This window comes from Podarcis liolepis (genome assembly GCF_965112155.1).
Source record: "Podarcis liolepis genome assembly, chromosome: 1".
NCBI classification, from domain to species: Eukaryota; Metazoa; Chordata; class Lepidosauria; order Squamata; family Lacertidae; genus Podarcis; species Podarcis liolepis.
In genome coordinates, this window is record NC_139554.1 from 133,730,904 (window position 1) to 133,750,643 (window position 19,740).

Sequence of the window (19,740 nt, forward strand, 5' to 3'; positions counted from 1 at the left end):
GCTCACATATCCTGCTTAAGCTCTTTTGCTACAGCTTTTCTTTTTCCCTTTTTCTTTTAAAAAGAAGAATTATATTTGTCCTTCATGACCCTCCACCTGATTGTTCATTTACCGGTATATGATCTGCTGAATGCTCAGCAGCAGTTTTCAACAGTTTTCACTTATGGTGCTCAACAGGTACATTAATGCAGAATAGTCCATAATGTCATGCAGAGATCCTTGGGGATCCTGCAGTTTATTTCCTTTTATTGCAGGAAATAAGCCATTTTCAAGCCCAAATCAAAATGTCAGAATTGTGGCTGCCCCTATTCTTGAATGGAACTTGGTTTTGTTTTCATTTTTAATGGAACAGAAAAAGAGATTTGAGGCTGGTTGCCCTCCTGCTTGGAAATCTGCTGCCTGAAGCAACTGCTTTGTGCTGTTTTATAATAAGATTTATGCCTGCCATCTGCTTTCTGGTTTATTTGTTTATGCTTCACATTCAGGAATCCCGTGCCCACTGGACCAGAGTGTTTGTTGTCGTTCTGAAAGGCCGGTGTCGTTGAGCCGATGCTTCTCCTCACAGAAGCCATGGCTGACTCATCAACTGCAAGTCTCGCTGCCCTTCTGCATGCGTTGTAACCATTGTGGCCTTTGTCACGTTTGCTTTCCGTTTACCGGAAACACAGCTCAGGCTTTATCCTTTGTCACATTTATTTGCCGTTTGGTGTCTCAGCTACATTGCCAGGAAGCAAGGCTGCTGGTTGTGGCGTATGAACATCTCTCCAGCTATCCTTCACAATGAAGACAGAGGCAAAGAATCTGTCTTCCTTCGGTTCTCCTTTGCACCTTTGTCCTCCAGCACTTCTCTGGCAGACTTTCCGCTTTCTAATTACTGGAAAAAGAATATTTATTATTAGTTAGTATCAGAGGGTGGCAACTGGATCTTCACCTATGTGTTTGATTGCATTAAAGGTAAAAGGACCCCTGACCATTAGGTCCGGTCGTGGCCGACTCTGGGGTTGCGGCACTCATCTTGCTTTACTGACCGAGGGAGCCAGCATACAGCTTCCAGGTCTTGTGGCCAGCATGACTAAGCCGCTTCTGGCGAACCAGAGCAGCGCACGGAAACGCCATTTACCTTCCCGCCAGAGCGGTACCTATTTATCTACTTGTACTTTGACGTGCTTTCAAACTGCTAGGTTGGCAGGAGCAGGGACCGAGCAACGGGAGCTCACTCCATCGTGGGGATTCAAACCCGTCGACCTTCTGATCGGCAAGTCCTAGGCTCTGTGGTTTAACCCACAGCACCACTCGCATTCTGAGCCAATTTCTGGTGGTGTTGGGAGAGCATTCTTCCCCCCACCTCACCAGACCCTTGGCACACCTTGAGAGCTGGTGTGCCATAGCTGCTAAGTGCCCAAGGAAACGTGTTAGTTTAGTTTCCTAAAGATCAAAGCAGCAGTGGAGGTTTGTCTCTTAGAGCAAAGGGGGCATTGCCCCACCCTTCTGCCCTCAGCCCACCTGACTGCCTCCTTGTGTGTGGCTGCCATTTTCCTTGGCTCCCCCTACTGTTGGGCCCCCAGTCCGAATTGGCACCTGGCACCACTGGCACTCACGGATCAATGCTGTAGTTTGGAGCAGGGGTGCGGGTGGGGCATTCAGACATGCAGTTTTCCTGATTTAACACCCCACTGCTACCTGCTATTTGTTTCAAGTGGGAAATGTACACACATTCATTCAAAAAATTCCTTCCAGTAGCACCTTAAAGAACAACTAAGTTAGTTCTTGGTATGAGCTTTCGTGTGCATGCACACTTCTTCAGATACACTGCATACACACGAAAGCTCATACCAAGAACTAACTTAGTTGGTCTTTAAGGTGCTACTGGAAGGAATTTTTTTTTTATTTTGACTATGGCAGACCAACACGGCTATCTATATGTAACTACATTCGTTCAAGTGAACCAAATAGCTGCTTGGCTATAAGTCACTTTGGACTGCCTTGGGCAAGATAACAAATGAAATAAAATAGTAAAAATAAATGATAGTAACAGCAGACTGGAGTGGTGGCAATAAAAATGGGAGAAATGGCATGTGGAGGATGGGTTAAGGCCATAGCTGTCAACGTTTCCCTTTTTTAAAGGGAAATTCCCTTATTCCGAATAGGATTCCTTGCAAGAAAAGGGAAAAGTTGACAGCTATGATTAAGGCCCTCCAAGTGCACCTGCCTGATTTGTCACTCTTTTATAATATCATGTCAGATATTGATCTGTTAGAATCTTATTTCTGCCATGGACTCACCTTCGGTACACTGCTCTGTCTCTGTAACGTGGCGGGAGCAAGAATAATGATCTACTTGACCAGTTTGTCGACCGAGCTAAAGTAGGCGAAGTGCTTTGAAGCAAGTGAAATGTTCCGGAGCCGCGAAGAGTTCCCATGCCGCTTTGGCGAAGTAGCTGCGCGCTCCAAGTTCAGCGTACACATGCCGCTTACTGAGAACGACTCGCAAATGAAAATCGCAGCCTTCCGGACAAGCGCACCGTGATCCTAAGGCTGCCCTTGGATGGGGAAACCAGACCCGCGGAGTTGAAAGGACCGGGATCCTCCTCGGGGCAGGAGGATTTGGGATTTGCAGACGCGCCGCTTTCCCTCCGGGGACAAAGAAGAATGCGCGGGGCGCCTCCCCCTCTTGCAAGGATCGCCCCGGGCGCGCTGCTGCCTTTTTTGTTGCGCGCGGGTTGCGCAGGATGCAGGTGCTCTCGGCCCGGCGGAGGGAGGGCGCGGGGCGGGGCGGGCGCGGGGCGAGCCGGCCCCCTCGGGGCTGTGGGGCGGCCCGTGGGCCGAGCTGCCCCCTAGAGGCGCCTTCCCGCCGCGCGCGCCCCGGCCCAGCCCCGCACGCCCCGATATAAGCGGCGCGGCCGGCGGCCCGAGAGCGCAGTGCCTGGCGAGCGGCGCCCCGAGAGGACGAGCGACGCGCGCGGAGACGGCGAGGTAGGGAAGGGGAGGGAAGGGAAGGGAGGGCGGCTTGCCCGGGCTCGTCCCGCCGCCAGGCTTCTTTGTTCGGCGCCGGCCATCGGCCGCGAATGTCTTTGTGCGCGGCGGCGGCGGCGAACGAGGCCGCTTCTCCGTCTGCGGAGCCGAGCGCGGCTCTGGCCAGGGAGGGCGAGAAGCGGAGCGCCGGGCCAGCCGAGCCGCGCTGCTTCCCGCGGCGCTCCTCTCCGGACATCGGCGTCGCCAGAGCGGATGGAGGGCGTCCCGGGGCGGGCATCTTCCTTCGGGAGAGTTTCCTCGCTGGGGCTGCCGGCTGGGCAGCCTGATCGCCAAGCGAGTTGCAGCACTTGGGCTGCACGTCCATTTCCAAATGCATGATTTTGGGTGGGTCAGTGGGGCAGATGAGAAAGAATAATGAAGTGCTTGGAATTGCAGCCTGTAGCCCTATTGATAGGGACCCAGGTGGCACTACCATGCACACTGAAGAAAGCGGGGCTTACTTCTGAGTAAGCGTGCAGGGCATCAGCCTGCAGAGCTACAATGCTGACCACATGTCCTTGGGGGTGTGCACATCAAATGCACTGTGGTGTTTTGGGATGACATGGCACATGTCAAGGGACTCTCAGCAGAAATGGGCTGCGGGCAACAGTCAGTGCTTTTGATCCTCAGTGCTAGGCAGGCCAGTTAACAAAGGAGATTTACATCAAGGGGAAATGCTTTGGCCACATCACAGGAATCTGTACGAGGACTGCACTCCTAAGCACACTCATTAGAGAAGTAAGTCTCATTTACCCTAAGCAAACATACTTAGGATGGTAGGACTCAAACCAACAACTTCAAGTTACAAGAAAGGAGATTGCGACTAAACATCAGGACGAAATTTCTGATAGTAGGAGCTGTTTGACAGTGGAACAGACTCACCCAAGGAAGTATTTTAGCAGAGGTTGTGTGGCCATCTGTCATGGATGCTTTAGCTGAGATTCCTGCACTGCAGGGGGTTGGACTAGATGACCCCTGGGGTCGCTTCCAACTCTACAATTCCGTGAGTCAATGATTCTAGGATCACATTGCAGAAGTTTCACAAAGCCACACTTTGAAAAGGAGAGAACTTGTCACCTGCTCTTTTGTATGCGTATCCCTGTTTCAATAGGAAGCTAAACACCCCTGGAGAAAGAAAAGCTGCTTTTGTGTTGTTGTTGTTGTCATTTCTTGGGGTCAGGCAGTCTAGCGGAGCTCCTTCCTTCGCTGACAAGCATTCAGGGGATGGGCAATAAACAGCCACCCTGTAACTTTCAGCAGTAACGAGGAGTTGTAAAGTTACTCTGTTTAGTTGCTAAAAGCAGGATAATGAGGGTTAAAAGAAAAAAGTCAGAGTGCCTCATTAAAAGTTTTATGATCCTCTGAAAGTATTAGTGGGCATTCCCAAGAATATTTTATTCTGCAAAGTTTCAAGGCTATGGCAACTTTTTGTTTGTTTGTAAGTTTAGATGTTGCCGTTGAGTCTCAGACTTGCAGGGGAAAGTGACAAAGAGTTGTGCAAAGAGGTGTTTCTCTTCCCTGAATTTTCCTCCAGCAGAAGGTCTGATTCATTGCCAAAGGGTTCCAGGAACAAGTTTTCTTTAAAAAGAGAAAGAGACTCCTCCCTTGCCTTGCACATTTCAGATGTTTCTGTGTGTTTGCCACTGTTTTATTAAATAAGCTACAAAGAGTGAAATGTTAAATGTTCTTTTCCTGTTAACTTTTGACTAAACAGAGCAGGCGTTAGGTAGGAAGATTCACGTGGTTTGATGGGGGAAGAAGCAAAGCGTGCCACAAAGACACTTTCCACAAGGAATCATTTTTCTTTGAACAAGCTGATATACTTCAGCAAGACACCACACCAGAAAGAAAGGAGTCGTGCTGTTATTTTAATTGACTTTATTAATAGGTAGCAGCATTGCCTATAAATGCCTTCCAATATCGCATGCCATCTAATATTGTCTGCCTAGTTTTGAAGGTGTAAAATGGTATTAAGTTGGGTTCATGCCCTGTTGGTTTGCTTGATCTCAGTCACAGAATCAAAGTTGGGGAGCTGTTGGCAGGATAGCTTTGTGAGCTTGTGGAAGAAGAGCTAAAAGAAATGAATATTCAGAATATTTAGCTAAGACGTTCTGTGGGTGGTTGAGAAGATACAGAGCAACTTTCATGTCTGTTTTTCAGATACACTGCATATGTTTGCACCCAGCCTTGACAACACAAATAAGACTATCTGATGTAGAATAGGCTGCAATTTTTTTCTACAGCTCCTTTATCATGTCTGTTTGAGGTGATTCCTTAGGGCATTGGACTACTGTTTTTCAGGCATGCTTAATAAAAGTGAGTGATGTGTTTGACCTCACATTGAGCTAATTTAATTCTCTTAATCCAATTGTTCAGATCCTGTTCTTACACTCGGATGGACTGGACTTGGTGGTTCTGGCTTGGGATGGCAGTCAGGCGGATTCTTAGAAATACTTCCAGAGTTTTGCTTTTAACAATTGTAGACAAAGAACACCAAGTCGCTCTGAAAATATTGTGGAATATTTTAAAAGCCCTTCAACAGTGGATAGACTAAAGATTTCAGATTTTTAAGACCAACAGAAGTTATGCCAATAAAGTATGAAATTCTGTCTTTGTTTTAATATTAACCATAATAAATGTTGCTGTGGAATCAGGTGTGTGTGTGTGTGTGTGTGTGTGTGTGTGTGAGAGAGAGAGAGAGAGAGAGAGAGAGAAATGTGTAATAGGAACACTATAGGCTCAGTATTCTACTCCTTATGCAGAATGAAATGATACGCTGACATGGCAGAATTCTGGGCTGTGTCTCTTCGGATGGCAAGTGTAGTTCTATATTTTTTAAAGCTCCCTCTCTTTAAAAAACACTTTGTTTAGAAAAGTGGGATAAAGATTTGCCCAGCCCCAGCCCTTGATGTACAAGGTAGGATGTTTTTTACATGGGAAACATTCAAAATAAGAACCCATCCTGCAATCTGAATTTCACCACCTGATTATCCATAATGTGCAGAATGATTTGAAGTTTGCAGAATTGGTTTCTGCATATTAATTCCAAAATGCCAAAGGCCATGTTAAAAGTAAATTTGCAGCTATGCAGTAACAAAGGCGGATGCTTTAACTCCATCACGCTTTGCTTCTTGAAGGCAAAGGGGACAAGGGGAGCTATTTGGCTGTGTGATTTGGTTACGGCAGCAAACATCCTCTCACAGAATCAAATTCTTTCTTGGGCAAAGGAAAAGGAAAGGGCGAGCTGGGAAATCAAGTGCCTGGAAGGACTTGGTTTTTTTATGTATGAAGAGGATGAATGACTAACAGGGAAGACTGTATAGAGCTTTGTTTTCCTGCTATGATTCCAGATGTGGACTGTTTCAGAAACCTGATTTCTCTGTCACCCAACCCACCTGCAGTTCCTTTAAGTGCAGCCTTAGTTACCCAGCCTGCCATTCTCGCTGCCCTTCTAAATCGAGAGTAAGGGGCAGAATAAGCTTTGGTCTCCCTGGCCAGAGGACTGAGACCCCCCCAGCTCTGCTTACTGGAACAATCCCAGACAATAGCCAGACGGGTCTTCTACTGCAATTGTCTTTGGATATGGCTGTCCCTGATCTTCAATATCAACAGCTAATCCCCGTGGCGATTTGAGCATATCACTTTTCTGGCTGGGGCTGCGCATTGTTGGCATGCAAGCATCTAAATAGCATCGTGGGGTCTTGCCACGCAAACATGGAGGTGGCTGCAGAATAAAAGTAGACTGGGCAGCACAGTTTCTCAGGCCTGTCCTGGGAGACTTCGGACTGGCATGTGGTAGGACCTCAGAGCCATTCATTAACAAACAGTCAAGATTGCTTTGTTTTACGTTTCAGCTGGCACACTGGGCTAGACTCCCTTGCTATTCTGGGGTGAGCACTGGCAGGGGGCCCACAAAGCCTACAATCAGCTTAAATCCTTTTCTTTCATGGGCTGTTATTCTATCCCATTGCAGGGAGGAGGGGCATGGCTTTTGCCAGAGAATAGGAACTCACCCAATTGTTGATTTCACCGTGTTGATCTAGCACTACCCTTGATCAATCTGAGCTCCTTTTTGAAAACATTTGCTTAAAACTCACACTGAAATTCTCATTGCATTAGTTGGAATGTGATGCTTTTAGTGGGACAGTTAAAGTGTAATGAGCTGTTGATTCCACAACATTAAACCAAGTTACTTTTAATGTGCTTGACTCAGTCAGGAGATTCCTTTTTCAGTTTCTATTTCCATTGTGGTGATAAGCCAGTACTGTCAGCTGCAGTAAGCTGATTAAGCCAAGTCAAAGCAAACATGCCTGAATCCTGCATATAAGCAAGTAAAACTACATTTTATTTTCTACTTTAAGCATGATTGAAACGTCTTTTCCACTCACCCCTGTCCTTACAGATTGTAGAGTATTAGTAGTAACACAATTCTTTAAAGCAAGTAAATGATTTTACTAGCCAGTTAGTATTAGGAAAGTAATGGGTAAGATACATCTAGACAATTTAAAATAGATATGAAGAACCCCTTTGATGAATAGGCTAAATAAATGTGTTGATTTCCTTCATTTACACAAGTTGAGTACTGCATTCCAATTGTGTAAGTTGCTCGCATTGTTTTTGCACTGAATGTCCGAGGAGAAGAGATAGGAAGAAGAAAGGGTAGTAACTGAAAGCCCTCCCAAGGTATAGAAGTCCCAGGGCTACAGTCTAAAAGTCATGTGATGCCGCAACCTTGTTGAAGCTAAGCAGGTTTGGACCCGTTCAGTACCTGGATGGGAGGCCACCTGGGTAACTTATGGATTCCCTTCTTTAGCTTCCTGGTGAAAGGGTAGGATAGTAATAAACTTTCTTTTTTAAAAACTTAACAATGAGGATTAGAAACTTATTTTATTTTGGGGGGAGGGGGAGGAATTGGTTATAGCTCTAAAGCAGGGTTTCCCAAACTTGGGTCTCCAGCTGTTTTTGGACTACAGTTCCCATGATCCCTGACTGATGGTCCTGCTAGCTAGGGATGATGGGAGTTGTAGTCCAAAAACAGCTGGAGACCCAAGTTTGGGAAACTCTGCTCTAATGAGTTCCAGCTTCTCTGAGTCGTGTGGTTGTAAATGACATGGTTTTTTTTCTTGTTAATAAGATTTTCTTGTTGGTATAACTTAATTTTTTTTTTAGTATCAACACGAGTTGAATGCATAGAAATATCGCATCTCTGCCCCATGGACATGCCATTAGATGTCCAAATCAGTGGCAGCAGAAGCAGTTAGTGACTTGCAGGTGAACAAGAGCAGTGATGAGCAGGGATGTAGAGAACTAAGTGACATGGGTGGTGCAGGCAGGTAACGTGGGTAGTTTCATGACAAAATTCGCACTCTTTTTATTCCCTTGGGAAACATGTATTTTAACCAAATTGTTTGTGTGAGGCCTCCTTAGTCTGTTTTCATGAAATATGAGGAAGATGGCCCTGATTCCCTGATAGCCACATGTTTGTTTACTGATACAGTGGTACCTCTGGTTACAAACTTAATTCGTTCCAGAGGTCCATTCTTAAGTTGAAACTGTTCTTATCCTGAGGTGCGCTTTCGCTAATGGCGCCTCCCACTGCGCGACTTCTGCTTGCATCCCAGGGCAAAGTTCGCAACCAGGAGCAACTACTTCCGGGATAGCGGTGTTCATAATCTGAAGCGTGCGTAACCAGAAGCGTTTGTAAACAGAGGTACCACTGTATCTAGAACTGGGCCAAAATGACCCAGAAATTCCTAGGCAAATGTTTTTTACAGAGACATTTCATTTTCTCACCAACCTGCTTTTCCTCTGAATATTCTCCATTTATTTGTGTGCCACCCCCTTCATGCTTGATCTGGGACATTGTGGAGGATGCAAAATGGAGGCCATGTTGCCCCCATGGTTGCTGCTGCTGTTGCCAGTTGCAAGAGCAGCAGTACCCAAAACAACACCACCCCCAGTTGGGAGGGAAGAAAATAAAAGAAGTCGTTTTACTGCCACTGCTAATGGTGAGTCTCACACTCAAGCAACTGTTTCCCTGGATAAATGTCATGAAATATACCCCAATGTTTCTGCCCACAAATAAAATGCAAAATTCTGAGAAGCCTTTTGCACACTTGTCAGAGATGTACCTAAGCTCCCTTGCACCACTGGCAAGGAGGTTTATTTGTGCTCCCCCCCCCCCACATCCCTTGTGCCCTTGGCAAGGAGATGTACTGGCACCTCTGAAGCCAGGAGAGACCATGGACAAGAAACTCTAAAGTGTTGCTTTTCATTGCCTTTCTCTTAGGAGGGAGCCCTGGAGGGCTGCTCGATGGCCCATGCCAGTGACCGGATTCCTCCACCGAGCCGCCCAGAAATGCCTGTGTGCCTATCAAAGCCACAGTGAGCAGTGGCAGGGCAGCCAGGGAGTAGGCAGCCAGTGGGGCAGGCTCCTAGCCACTCCAGGCCAGAGGGAAGAGGCTTGATTTTTGTGTCCCCTCCCCCGCTGGGCCTATGCCTTTGGTGGTGGCCAAGTTGGCCAACCCCCAGATCTGCCTCTGCACATGGTGCTATGTCTGTTGATTGTTTTTAAAACGAAAGAAACCTGCAAATCTTGGAGAGGTTGTACCAGAATTTCTGATATATATATTTTTTCAGTAGAGGGCAGTATATTCTGAGTAGTTGTACTAAAACCAGTCTTGCTTTGCCAAGACAAACAGTGTTCCTTTCTCTGAAAAAGCGTACAGTTTTAACATTTGCAGGCACACACGCAAACACACATACACTCTGTATTAATATCTTGTTAAACACCATTTGACAACAATAAGAGTGGGATTAAAATATATTGCAGGGGTTGGTGACATGAACAAACAAGGGATTACCTCAAATCAAAGAGAAGTGGGTGAGTCTTTGTTGTGAAGTTGGATGAGCTCTGTGGCATCTGTCCAGGGTCCTGAGCGTCGATGATGTGTGGACGTTTGTCTGTCTTGTGAAAAATCTCAGTAAAGAAAGATAAATCAGATGGTGTTAGGGTCAATCTAGGTATGACATGGTAGATCTATGAGCTTTATGCTCAGATAAACAGGTTTTGGTGGAGGTAGGATAAAGAAGCTCAATGGGAGAAGGTATAGAACCCATGGCTAAATTTGCCTTTTCACCTAACTGAGTACACTTTCCGTACTGGATCTCAGCAGTGGAGAAGGTGACATTTGGAGGACAGACCTTGTAGGCTACCCTCCTCTCCACGCATGCAACCCCTTTGCTGCTAAAATATAGCTTCTTCCTGATGTTGGGAGCTCTGGGTTTAAACAACAGATTTGCTACCATCGTGTTTCTAGTTTGGTCCTCAGGAAGGACATTGGAGAACCCAACTTCTCTTTATTTTTGCTTTTTGTATTAAAACTTGCCTTATCAGGTCAGCTTACAGTGAAAGATTTAAAACACTATGCCATAATGACTACATAAAGATAAAACAAAAAGAGCAAATCTGTGCAGAGTTGGTCCCTTTCTGATCCTGTTCTCTCTCTTTTCCAATAACACAGCAGCTTGTGGAGGAGCAGAGAAGAGAAAGAGAAAGAACTTGGCAATTTTGGAATGGACAATTGTGGGGCATAGATTTGTTGGTGTTTTGGAAATAAACAGCTGCTGCACCTTACACACCCTAGAATTGGTGAAGCAGTTGGGCTGGGCATTTAAACTGCATCTTAAAATTCAACGTCTGTATAAACACTATTAATCCATAGGTTTGTCCAACAGCAGATTAATAAAAACAGCTTCAGTTCAGCAGCCTCACACCCCAGGATTTTTCAAAAGGTGAAAGGGAATTGACTGGTTTGGCCTTTTTAGAAGGGGAGAAAGCCACCACGAAGAATATCCTGTGCTTTTCACTAGATGACCAGGGCATTCTGAGTGGGGTGTTCCTTGCCAATTGGGGGGAGATAGAAGAGAAGGTGTTCATTCAGACACCTTGATCCTGACAATTCAGAGAAGCCTTTCTGAACCTTGGGTTCCCCGATACTGTTGGACTACAACTCCCATCACCCCTGACCAATGGTCTTGCCAGATAGGGATTATGGGAGTTGTTGTCCAACGACATCTGGGGTCCCAAGGTTGAGAAAGGCTGAATTAGAACCTGAAAGGTTTTAAAAAGCAAAGCAGACCATATTGCTTCTAAGTGAGCCTGCAACCTGACTCACTTAGCCAGTGTAGTATTTGAAGGGCAGATGTAACATGCGTCCACCATTGTGATGTGGGTAACTTGGGTGATGCTGCCATATTCTGGACCAGGTGCAGTTTTCAAACTCTCTTCACAAGCCATACCACGTAGAGGGCACTCCAGTACTCCAATCTTGAGACCGACAAGGCATAGCTCCTATTAGCCGCTTTCTTCTTAGGTGGATGGAAGGCAGCCGTGGTTCTACCCCTAGGAGGAGAGGGTTGAGTTTCCAGCTCCATGCCTTACCTTGACAATATGAGGGCTGTTTCTCATTATAACTAACTGAATTGTGGCAGGGAGTAAAAGAAAGCAGCTGGTCATGGTTTTGTACCTCCTACATAACCACATCTGAGCTGCCCACAATTTTTCACTGCCCTCCTCTGTTCAGAAGACTTCTCTTTTGCTTCAGTTGTCCACAGCATGCATTCCCAAAGCAGTCTCTTGATGGCTGCAGATTCAGTCTTTCCTGATGCTATGAGGAGGATGCTTTATCCAGTGTTGCTGATTTCATTTGGTCTTTGGTCGGTCTGCAGAAGCACGCCTTGGCCATCTTGCCAGACTTTCCATCACGAGGGTGATGTTTAATGGGGAAGAGGGAGCTCTGAGATGTTCATAAAAGGAGGCTGCCAGATAAGTACTTTCTTGGCTTCCACATGCAACTGCTTGCTAAATCAAATTAACGCTGCCCCACAGGCCAGAGTAAGCAGAGAAGGGAGCAGGTTACTAGTTCAATAGGCAAGTTCTGTAAAAGTTGGGCCTGGCAACCATCCAAACAGGGGTAGCGGGTGTAGACAACTTTGCATGAAATAAGTACAGTCGTACCTTGGAAGTCGAATGGAATCCATTCCAGAAGTCCGTTCAACTTCCAAAATGTTTGAAAACCAAATCGTGGCTTCTGATTGGCTGCAGGAAGCTCCTGCAGCCAATCAAAAGCCATGGAAGCCCTGTCAAACATCTGCAATCTGGAACAATCACTTCTGGGTTTGCGGCGTTAGGGAGCCAAAACGTCCGAGTTCCAGGGCCTTCGACAACCAAGGCACGACTGTATTGGAAATGCATGATCTAACTCTTAAAGGTGTGGTTGGGTTGTGTATGTTTTCAAAGGGAAGAAACAAATGCGGTCATTTTCAACCAGTCCTTTGACTTCCATATCTCCATGTCTGGGGTGGGGGACCTTTTACAGCCTAAGGGCCATGTTCCTTCATGGACAGCCTTCTGGGGGCCACAGTGGTGAGTAGAGTGACAGGTATTATTCTTACCTTGTACAAGAAGTGTTAGTGGTTTCTATAAACACCCCCAGCATGCACACTCCATCTCACATCGCCCCCACTGTTCCAGGCAACCCAGAGTCCAAGAGCCCATTCCAGTTGCGCAGAAGCACAGAGTGAGCTACAGATCAGGGCTTCTGAAGGGGGCATGGCCATGGGGTGTGTGGCCTGGTAACAGCCCCAGGGACCATACTGAGAGGCCTGGAAGGCCACGTTCAGGCCCAGGCCTAAGATTCCCCACCCAAGCTCTGAAGTGCCCGGCAACATTACTAAAAGTTTCCGCCTTCTCCAGTGGCAGGCATTCTTTTGAAAAGCTCTAAGGAGCACAAATCACAGCACCTCTCTCTGTGTGTAGCCACATTCCAGATCCTAGAATACCATGCACTCCTCAGCAACTCATGCATCCCATAATACATTAAAGTATCCTGAGTTTGGAGAGCAGTTTTGTTTGATGAAACTGCTGCCAATGAGGAAAGTTGCTGGGAGGCATGGCATGTCCACCTACCTGAGGAACTGAAATACACCTGGCTGGAGATAGGCTCAAAAGTGTGATTGTGCCACAAGGCCAGAAAGGCACCCAACTGTACATCTTTGCCTCTGTGTCTGGGCACACGTGCCTGGAATGCAGTGAGATCTGGTGTGAACAAATGGTCGCCTTCTGTTTTTGAGCTTGGGGGTCATAAGGTGCTTGCTCTCATGTTGGCACAGCGCCACTCAGAGGGCACCACTGTACTAGCGTCTCTCTTTAGGCTTTGCTAGGTCTGTTGCCACCACCGTCTGATAGCAGCACAGAGACTGGCCACAAAAGGAGATCTGAGATGAATGAAGGAGAAGGGCTGGATTCTGGTTTCAGTGCCATGAGTTTAAATTTTCAGAACTCTTCTGAGCCAATGTAAATGATTACAAGGGGATAAGACAACCTGCTGGAGTTGCTCAAAGATAAAACCATTGTTAAATCAGAAAAGAGCAGTTTCTGAAGGCTTTTAGCCATTTCTCATCCTGACTGATTCTCGTAATAACTGCTGCTTCAGATCTTTCAGTTCCAATATATTTATAGCAGTGAAATTCAGTTAGTTTTATTCTAAATGCTTAAAAAGCTGAAAGAAATGCCAAGCATTCTGGAGAAGTCTCAATTGTAAGTCTTTTTCTTTCTTTACATATTTAGCTCTCAGTGGTACTTCCCTGTTCCTCACTTTCTCATATACTTCCAGCCTTCACAGTAATCCTTTCCACTTCTGACTACATAAAATACCACCACTGTCCCTCTGTTCTCTGAAAAAGCTTCACCTATTGAATTTCTGCCTAATCCATAACGTTTATGCACATTTTTCTAGAAAAATGAGCAAGCCACACCACTGCATCATGACAATCTACGTACAATATACCCATATTTAGAAGACTATGTGCAGTGTTAAAACCTATATTTCACAAGTGGCGTCTAGCTAAAAACAGTGTGTTGTGGGGTAAAGTCTGGCTTTCTCACAAAGGCAGGCTTAAGACTTGCAGTGCAAGTGGTGTATCACTCGCCATACAGGGCAGGAGGGGTGGAGAACCTGCCCCCCGGCTTTTTCTCAATTGTGGAGGAAGATTTATATCAGCTCCATACTGGCATCAAGGAGGAGTGGGAAGCCTGAGGCCTCTGAGACAAATAAAGGCTGCACCTGCCTGAATGTGGAATAGAATAGAATAGAATTTATTATTTATACCCCACCCATCTGGCCGGGTTTCCCCAGCCACTCTGGGCGGCTTCCAACAAAGTATTAAAATACAGTGGTCTGTTAAACATTAAAAGCTTCCCTAAAGAGTGCTGCCTTCAGATGTCTTCTAAAAGTCTGGTAGTTGTTGTTCTCTTTGACATCTGGTGGGAGGGCGTTCCACAGGGCGGGTGCCACTACCGAGAAGGCCCTCTGCCTGGTTCCCTGTAACTTGGCTTCTCGCAGTGAGGGAACCGCCAGAAGGCCCTCGGAGCTGGACCTCAGTGTCCAGGTAGAATGATGGTGGTGGAGACGCTCCTTCAGGTATACAGGACCGAGGCCGTTTAGGGCTTTAAAGGTCAGCACCAACACTTTGAATTGTGCTTGGAAACATACTGGGAGCCAATGTAGACCAGTGTTATGTGGTCTCGGTGGCCGCTCCCAGTCACCAGTCTAGCTGCCACATTCTGGATTAGTTGTGGTTTCCGGGTCACCTTCAAAGGTAGCCCCACATAGAGCGCATTGCAATAGTCCAAGTGGGAGATAGAGCATGCACCACTCTGGCAAGACAGTCTGCAGGTAGGGAGGGTCTCAGCCTGCGTACCAGGTGGAGTGGGTAGACAGCTGCCCTGGATACAGGATTGACCTGCGCCTTCATGGACAGCTGTGAGTCCACTAGCTGCATCATGGAGGAATGGTGGGATATAAATGTCAGAAAAGCAATCAAAGTAAAAAAAAAGTTTTATCATTGATAAATGATATGGAAAGGATGACCAACTATATAAAAACCAATCTGGTCTTCATCAAAACACTATTGCACAGGGTCATCCAGTGAAATTAACTGCCTGCAAATTTGGGAGAAGCAAGTGTGAGTACTTTTTCACAAAGTGTGCAATTGGTCTATGAATATAGTTGCTGCAGAATGTTCTAATAATCACCAGCACAAATAGTTTTTGAAAGTGCTACATAAATTTGAATAATTTTATCAGTAGTTTATCAATCGTTTTTCAGTAGTTTTTGACTATAATCTGTGGGGAAAGAACCTCCAGGCATTGCCCTTCTGACTAGTGTATTTTACCTTGGGCAAGTAGTGAGAACAGTCACATAACTGGGTTCTCTAAATTTGTACTTGTATCCAGATAAGGTGTTCCTTCTTATCATTTGCTCTCACAACTTCTTTGTGTGGAAAGGAACATCCTAATACTGTAAAAAAGCATTTTGCCAAACCATTCAGTCTGTGCCAAGAGAACCCAAGATAAATACATTAAATAATTGCTGCCACCATCACCTCATAATAAATGTGGTAAAGGGTGTGGAAAATCAAATGGCTGTTGTGGTAGGTAGATATCAAATTCTGAAGCAGTAACTTTTGCCTTTTCAAATTGCTTAGGGCCAACCCAAGGCACGATGATGCCTCATACAATGAAATATAAATGGCACCTCTTCTTCCGCTAATGAACACCTGTGGTCTTGCCCAGCTCCTCTTCATGTCTACACAACTCATGCAGAAGAACTTTCCAGTGAAAATGTCATGGATCAGATCTGTCTGTCATCAGTCTTGCCACCCTTAATGGCATCCCAAACCGCTACTTGACTTAATGTAAAGACTGCTGTCTTTGAACAGCTTTCTCCAAGGTTATTTAGAAAAAAATGGTTGGGGGTTTACTGGGCAAACATTGCACTACAGTTCTCAATTTTATGCAGCCTCATCAAAAATCCCACTAAAATTGTAAACGCCTTGAACACTATAAACTGATGGCCCCATCCAGCAAGATTTGATTTTAGTGCTTTCTAAAGCAAGGAAGGGACGCAGGTGGCGCTGTGGGTAAAAGCCTCAGCGCCTAGGGCTTGCCGATCGAAAGGTCGGCGGTTTGAATCCCCGCGATGGGGTGAGCTCCCATTGCTCGGTTCCCTTCTCCTGCCAACCGAGCAGTTCGAAAGCACGTCAAAGTGCAAGTAGATAAATAGGTACCTCTCCGACGGGAAGGTAAACGGCGTTTCCATGCGCTGCTCTGGTTCACCAGCAGCTGCTTAGTCATGCTGGCCACATGACCCGGAAGCTGTACGCCAGCTCCCTCGGCCAGTAAAGCGAGATGAGCGCCACAACCCCAGAGTCGGCCACGACTGGACCTAATGGTCAGGGGTCCCTTTACCTTTAAAGCAAGGGATGACAGTGTTTGCCAGCAATTTTCAAACACTTTGATGGGTTTATTCTAGTGGGAAGCCTGAGTATTGCAGGCTAACTTTTTAGCCTAGAATTGTAGTATTGAAACTACTAGGGTAAGCAGATAGGATACATTGATTATATTGAGAGCTGTATGATTTAAGTTATAGATAACAGACACCCAGCAGTTATTTAACCCTGATATCTTACAGCCAGAGACTGCAGTGCAGCAGAACTATCACTTAAAGAAAAAGTGTACAAAATGCCAATGTTTCCTTTCTACTGTTATCTGAATATTTTTATGGCAATGGTGGTAGTTTGTTTAAAATCTGAAGGGTGTCGTGTAAGATGCCACTTAACCAAAACATTCAGTGCACAAATTGTCTCTGGACTGGTGGTAAGGTTATTTGGGATGAAGGCATTTGTTTAAAAATGGCTGTTTTTGTTAACCAAGATGCTTATCCTTTCTCTTCTTGCTGCTTTGTTTTGCCTTAGGCTGCCTCCATCCCAGATCGACCAGCTATGAATACCATTGATTTGCCAACCCTATTTGAACATGTGGAAGGGGAGAATTTCACTGAAACCAACTTGACTTGTGGCAGTGGAGACTGCATCACTGTGGACTCCTTATCATGCCCAGCTATGCTCAACAGAAATGCCCTGCTTTACACCCTCTCCATTTTTTATATCTTTATATTTATGATAGGCTTAGTGGCCAATTTTGTGGTTGTCTGGATGAACTTCCAAGCCAAAACCACTGGCTACGAAACGCATCTCTATATCTTCAACCTTGCCATTGCCGACCTGTGCGTGATCATCACCCTTCCAATCTGGGTGGTCTCCCTTGTCCAGCACAGCCAGTGGCACATGGGAGAGCTCACTTGCAAGATCACTCACCTCGTGTTTTCCATCAATCTGTATGGGAGCATCTTCTTCCTGGCGTGCATGAGCGTGGACCGATATCTCTCAGTGGCCTGCTTCACAACCTCCAGCAGTGTTAAAAAGAAGAGGATCCGCCGTTGCATCTGCATCTTTGTCTGGCTTTTTGCTTTCTTTGTGTCTATCCCCGATACCCACTACCTGAAGACCGTTTCCTCCAACAATGAGACCTACTGCCGCCCTGTCTACCCGGAGGAGAATGCTAAGGAGTGGCTGGCTAGCATGGAACTGAGCTCTGTCATTCTAGGTTTTGTCATTCCTTTCCCCATCATTGCCATTTTCTATTGTCTCCTGGCAAGAGCCATATCTGCCTCTAGTGACCAAGAGAGGAAGAGCAACGGGAAAATAATTTTTTCCTACGTCATTGTGTTTCTGGTTTGCTGGCTGCCGTACCATGTCGTGGTCTTGCTTGACTTGTTGCTCACCTTCCATTTCCTTCCCTTCAGCTGCCAGATGGAGAGCTTCCTCTTTGCGGCTCTTCACGTCACTCAGTGCTTGTCTCTGGTTCACTGCTGCGTCAACCCCATACTCTACAGCTTCATCAACCGAAACTACAAGTATGAGCTCATGAAGGCGTTCATCTTTAAGTACTCTGCCAAAACAGGCCTCACCAAACTAATCGATACTTCCAGGGTATCGGAAATGGAGTACTCTGCTCTGGAACAAAATGCTAAATGATCACAGCTTCACAAGAGACTTTTTCTGTGCTCTGTCTTTAGCTGGACAATAAATTTGACCTAATATAATACAAATACAAACATGACTGTGCTTTTTTTGGAAGAAATCATGTACCACCAAAAGACTGCATTTTAAATGTTTTCTTGTACTTTTTCTGCCATTAGCTAGTCCACACTGTTCAGTTATGCTATTGGGAGTGGGAGGGAAATATATAGTAAACAAAGCTATGTTGTGGTAAAGATGTTCCTTATTTTATTATATCCCAGTTGGGGAGCAGATAGCCCTTTCCCTAGCTACCTTGACTTCACTGTATACATTTCTACAGTGTGTATTTAAAGAAAGCAGACCTCTATTTTATTGCTTTTGCAATTATACTGGAAAATCAAATATATTTAATCATGCATTTGAAGCTTCTTGTCATCAAATATAGAATGCTGCCCTTTTAATGTTAGAATTCAATTCAGTTTACTGTTGTAAGAGTAGTACTTATAACAATTGTTAAATGAAAAATATATGTTCTTCTCTTAAGATGGCCTTGGCAATTTTTTTGTGGCAATATAGTTGTAATTTAGATTTTTTAAAAATATAATGCTCATTATACCATGTGATTATTGTGTAAAGATGTGTTTCAAAACCCTCTCACACTTATTTCATTCAGTGTCCCAGCTCCTTATTTGTAAATTATTTTTTGAAAAAATAAATATATTTGAAAACGAAGCAGGAGTAGCATTTCATTTATTTATTTTACATTATGATTTTTACATCTCTTTCTGCAAAGGAAGACTAATCAGATACTCTTTTTAGAGGGGGACAGTGGCGTCTACCTCCCAATAGCATCTGCACCATGGTAGCAGTAGACAAGGCAGGCTCCCTTCCAAGGGATTGTGAGATTTCCCGTGAGATTCCCAGAGGTTGGAAATAAAAGGGCCTTATCTATCTCTGATGGCCTCCCCCTCCGTGGCTTGCACTATGGTCAGTGCAGGAAACCGAGGAAAAGAGTCCCTTCCTTCCTTCCTTCCTTCCTTCCTTCCTTCCTTCCTTCCTTCCTTCCTTCCTTCCTTCCTTCTGGAGCTGCCTCAAGACTCTTTAAAGTGTTGATCTGTCACTAACAAATATAGGTAGGTAGTCGTGTTGGTCTGCCATAGTCGAAACAAAATAAAAATTTCCTTCCGTAGCACCTTAGAGACCAACTAAGTCATACCACACCAATACTCATACTCAATACTCATAGCAATAACAAACTTAGTTGGTCTCTAAGGTGCTACTGGAAGGAATTTTTAAATTTTGTGTCGACTAACGAATATGTGTGCCACAATTTTTTGTTCTGTTTTTTTTTTTTTTTGCTGCAACAGATTAACATGGCTGCCTCTCTGTAATTTGCAAACTCCAAATTACTTGTCCTTTTTACTTGCTGTTTTTACATCCGCATGTTGATGCTCTAAACATTGTATTTTGAATGCTAATGCTTCGTTTTGTAGTTAAACATGCTGTGGCATTCACTAAGCCGCAGAGTTTATACACTGCAGAAGTCAGAGGTTTCTCTTCACTGAATGATTACAATCAAACCGTACCATAAGGACAACAACCACAACCCCTACAGCAACTACATGAAGTAAATATCACAAATCAAGCAACCAAGAGGTTGACTTTCTCACTTGGTTGGGAGTCTTCCAGTCTTGCTTCCTCTCACACTTCTGGCCACTTCCAGTCTACGAGGCTCAGTCAGGAACCATTCCATTGGAGAAGACCAAGGTACTGCTCCTCATCACTCCTTTGTGGCTGTAGTCAT

At 45.3% G+C, this 19,740-nt stretch overlaps 1 protein-coding gene across 2 annotated transcripts; it reads left to right on the forward strand.

Moving 5' to 3' along the window:
* The first annotated feature begins 2,824 nt into the window (after positions 1–2,824).
* ACKR3 (atypical chemokine receptor 3) lies at positions 2,825–18,668 on the forward strand. Of its 2 annotated transcripts, none has more exons than XM_083474684.1 (2): positions 2,825–2,972; positions 16,830–18,668. In XM_083474684.1, exon 2 carries the CDS (start codon positions 16,857–16,859, stop codon positions 17,949–17,951), a length of 1,095 nt encoding a protein of 364 aa, XP_083330810.1. In that variant the 5' UTR covers positions 2,825–2,972; positions 16,830–16,856; the 3' UTR covers positions 17,952–18,668. The 2 variants fall into 2 exon arrangements, with proteins under 2 accessions (XP_083330810.1, XP_083330811.1); XM_083474685.1 differs by lacking the exon at positions 2,825–2,972 and adding an exon at positions 15,566–15,770.
* Positions 18,669–19,740: the final 1,072 nt, after the last annotated feature.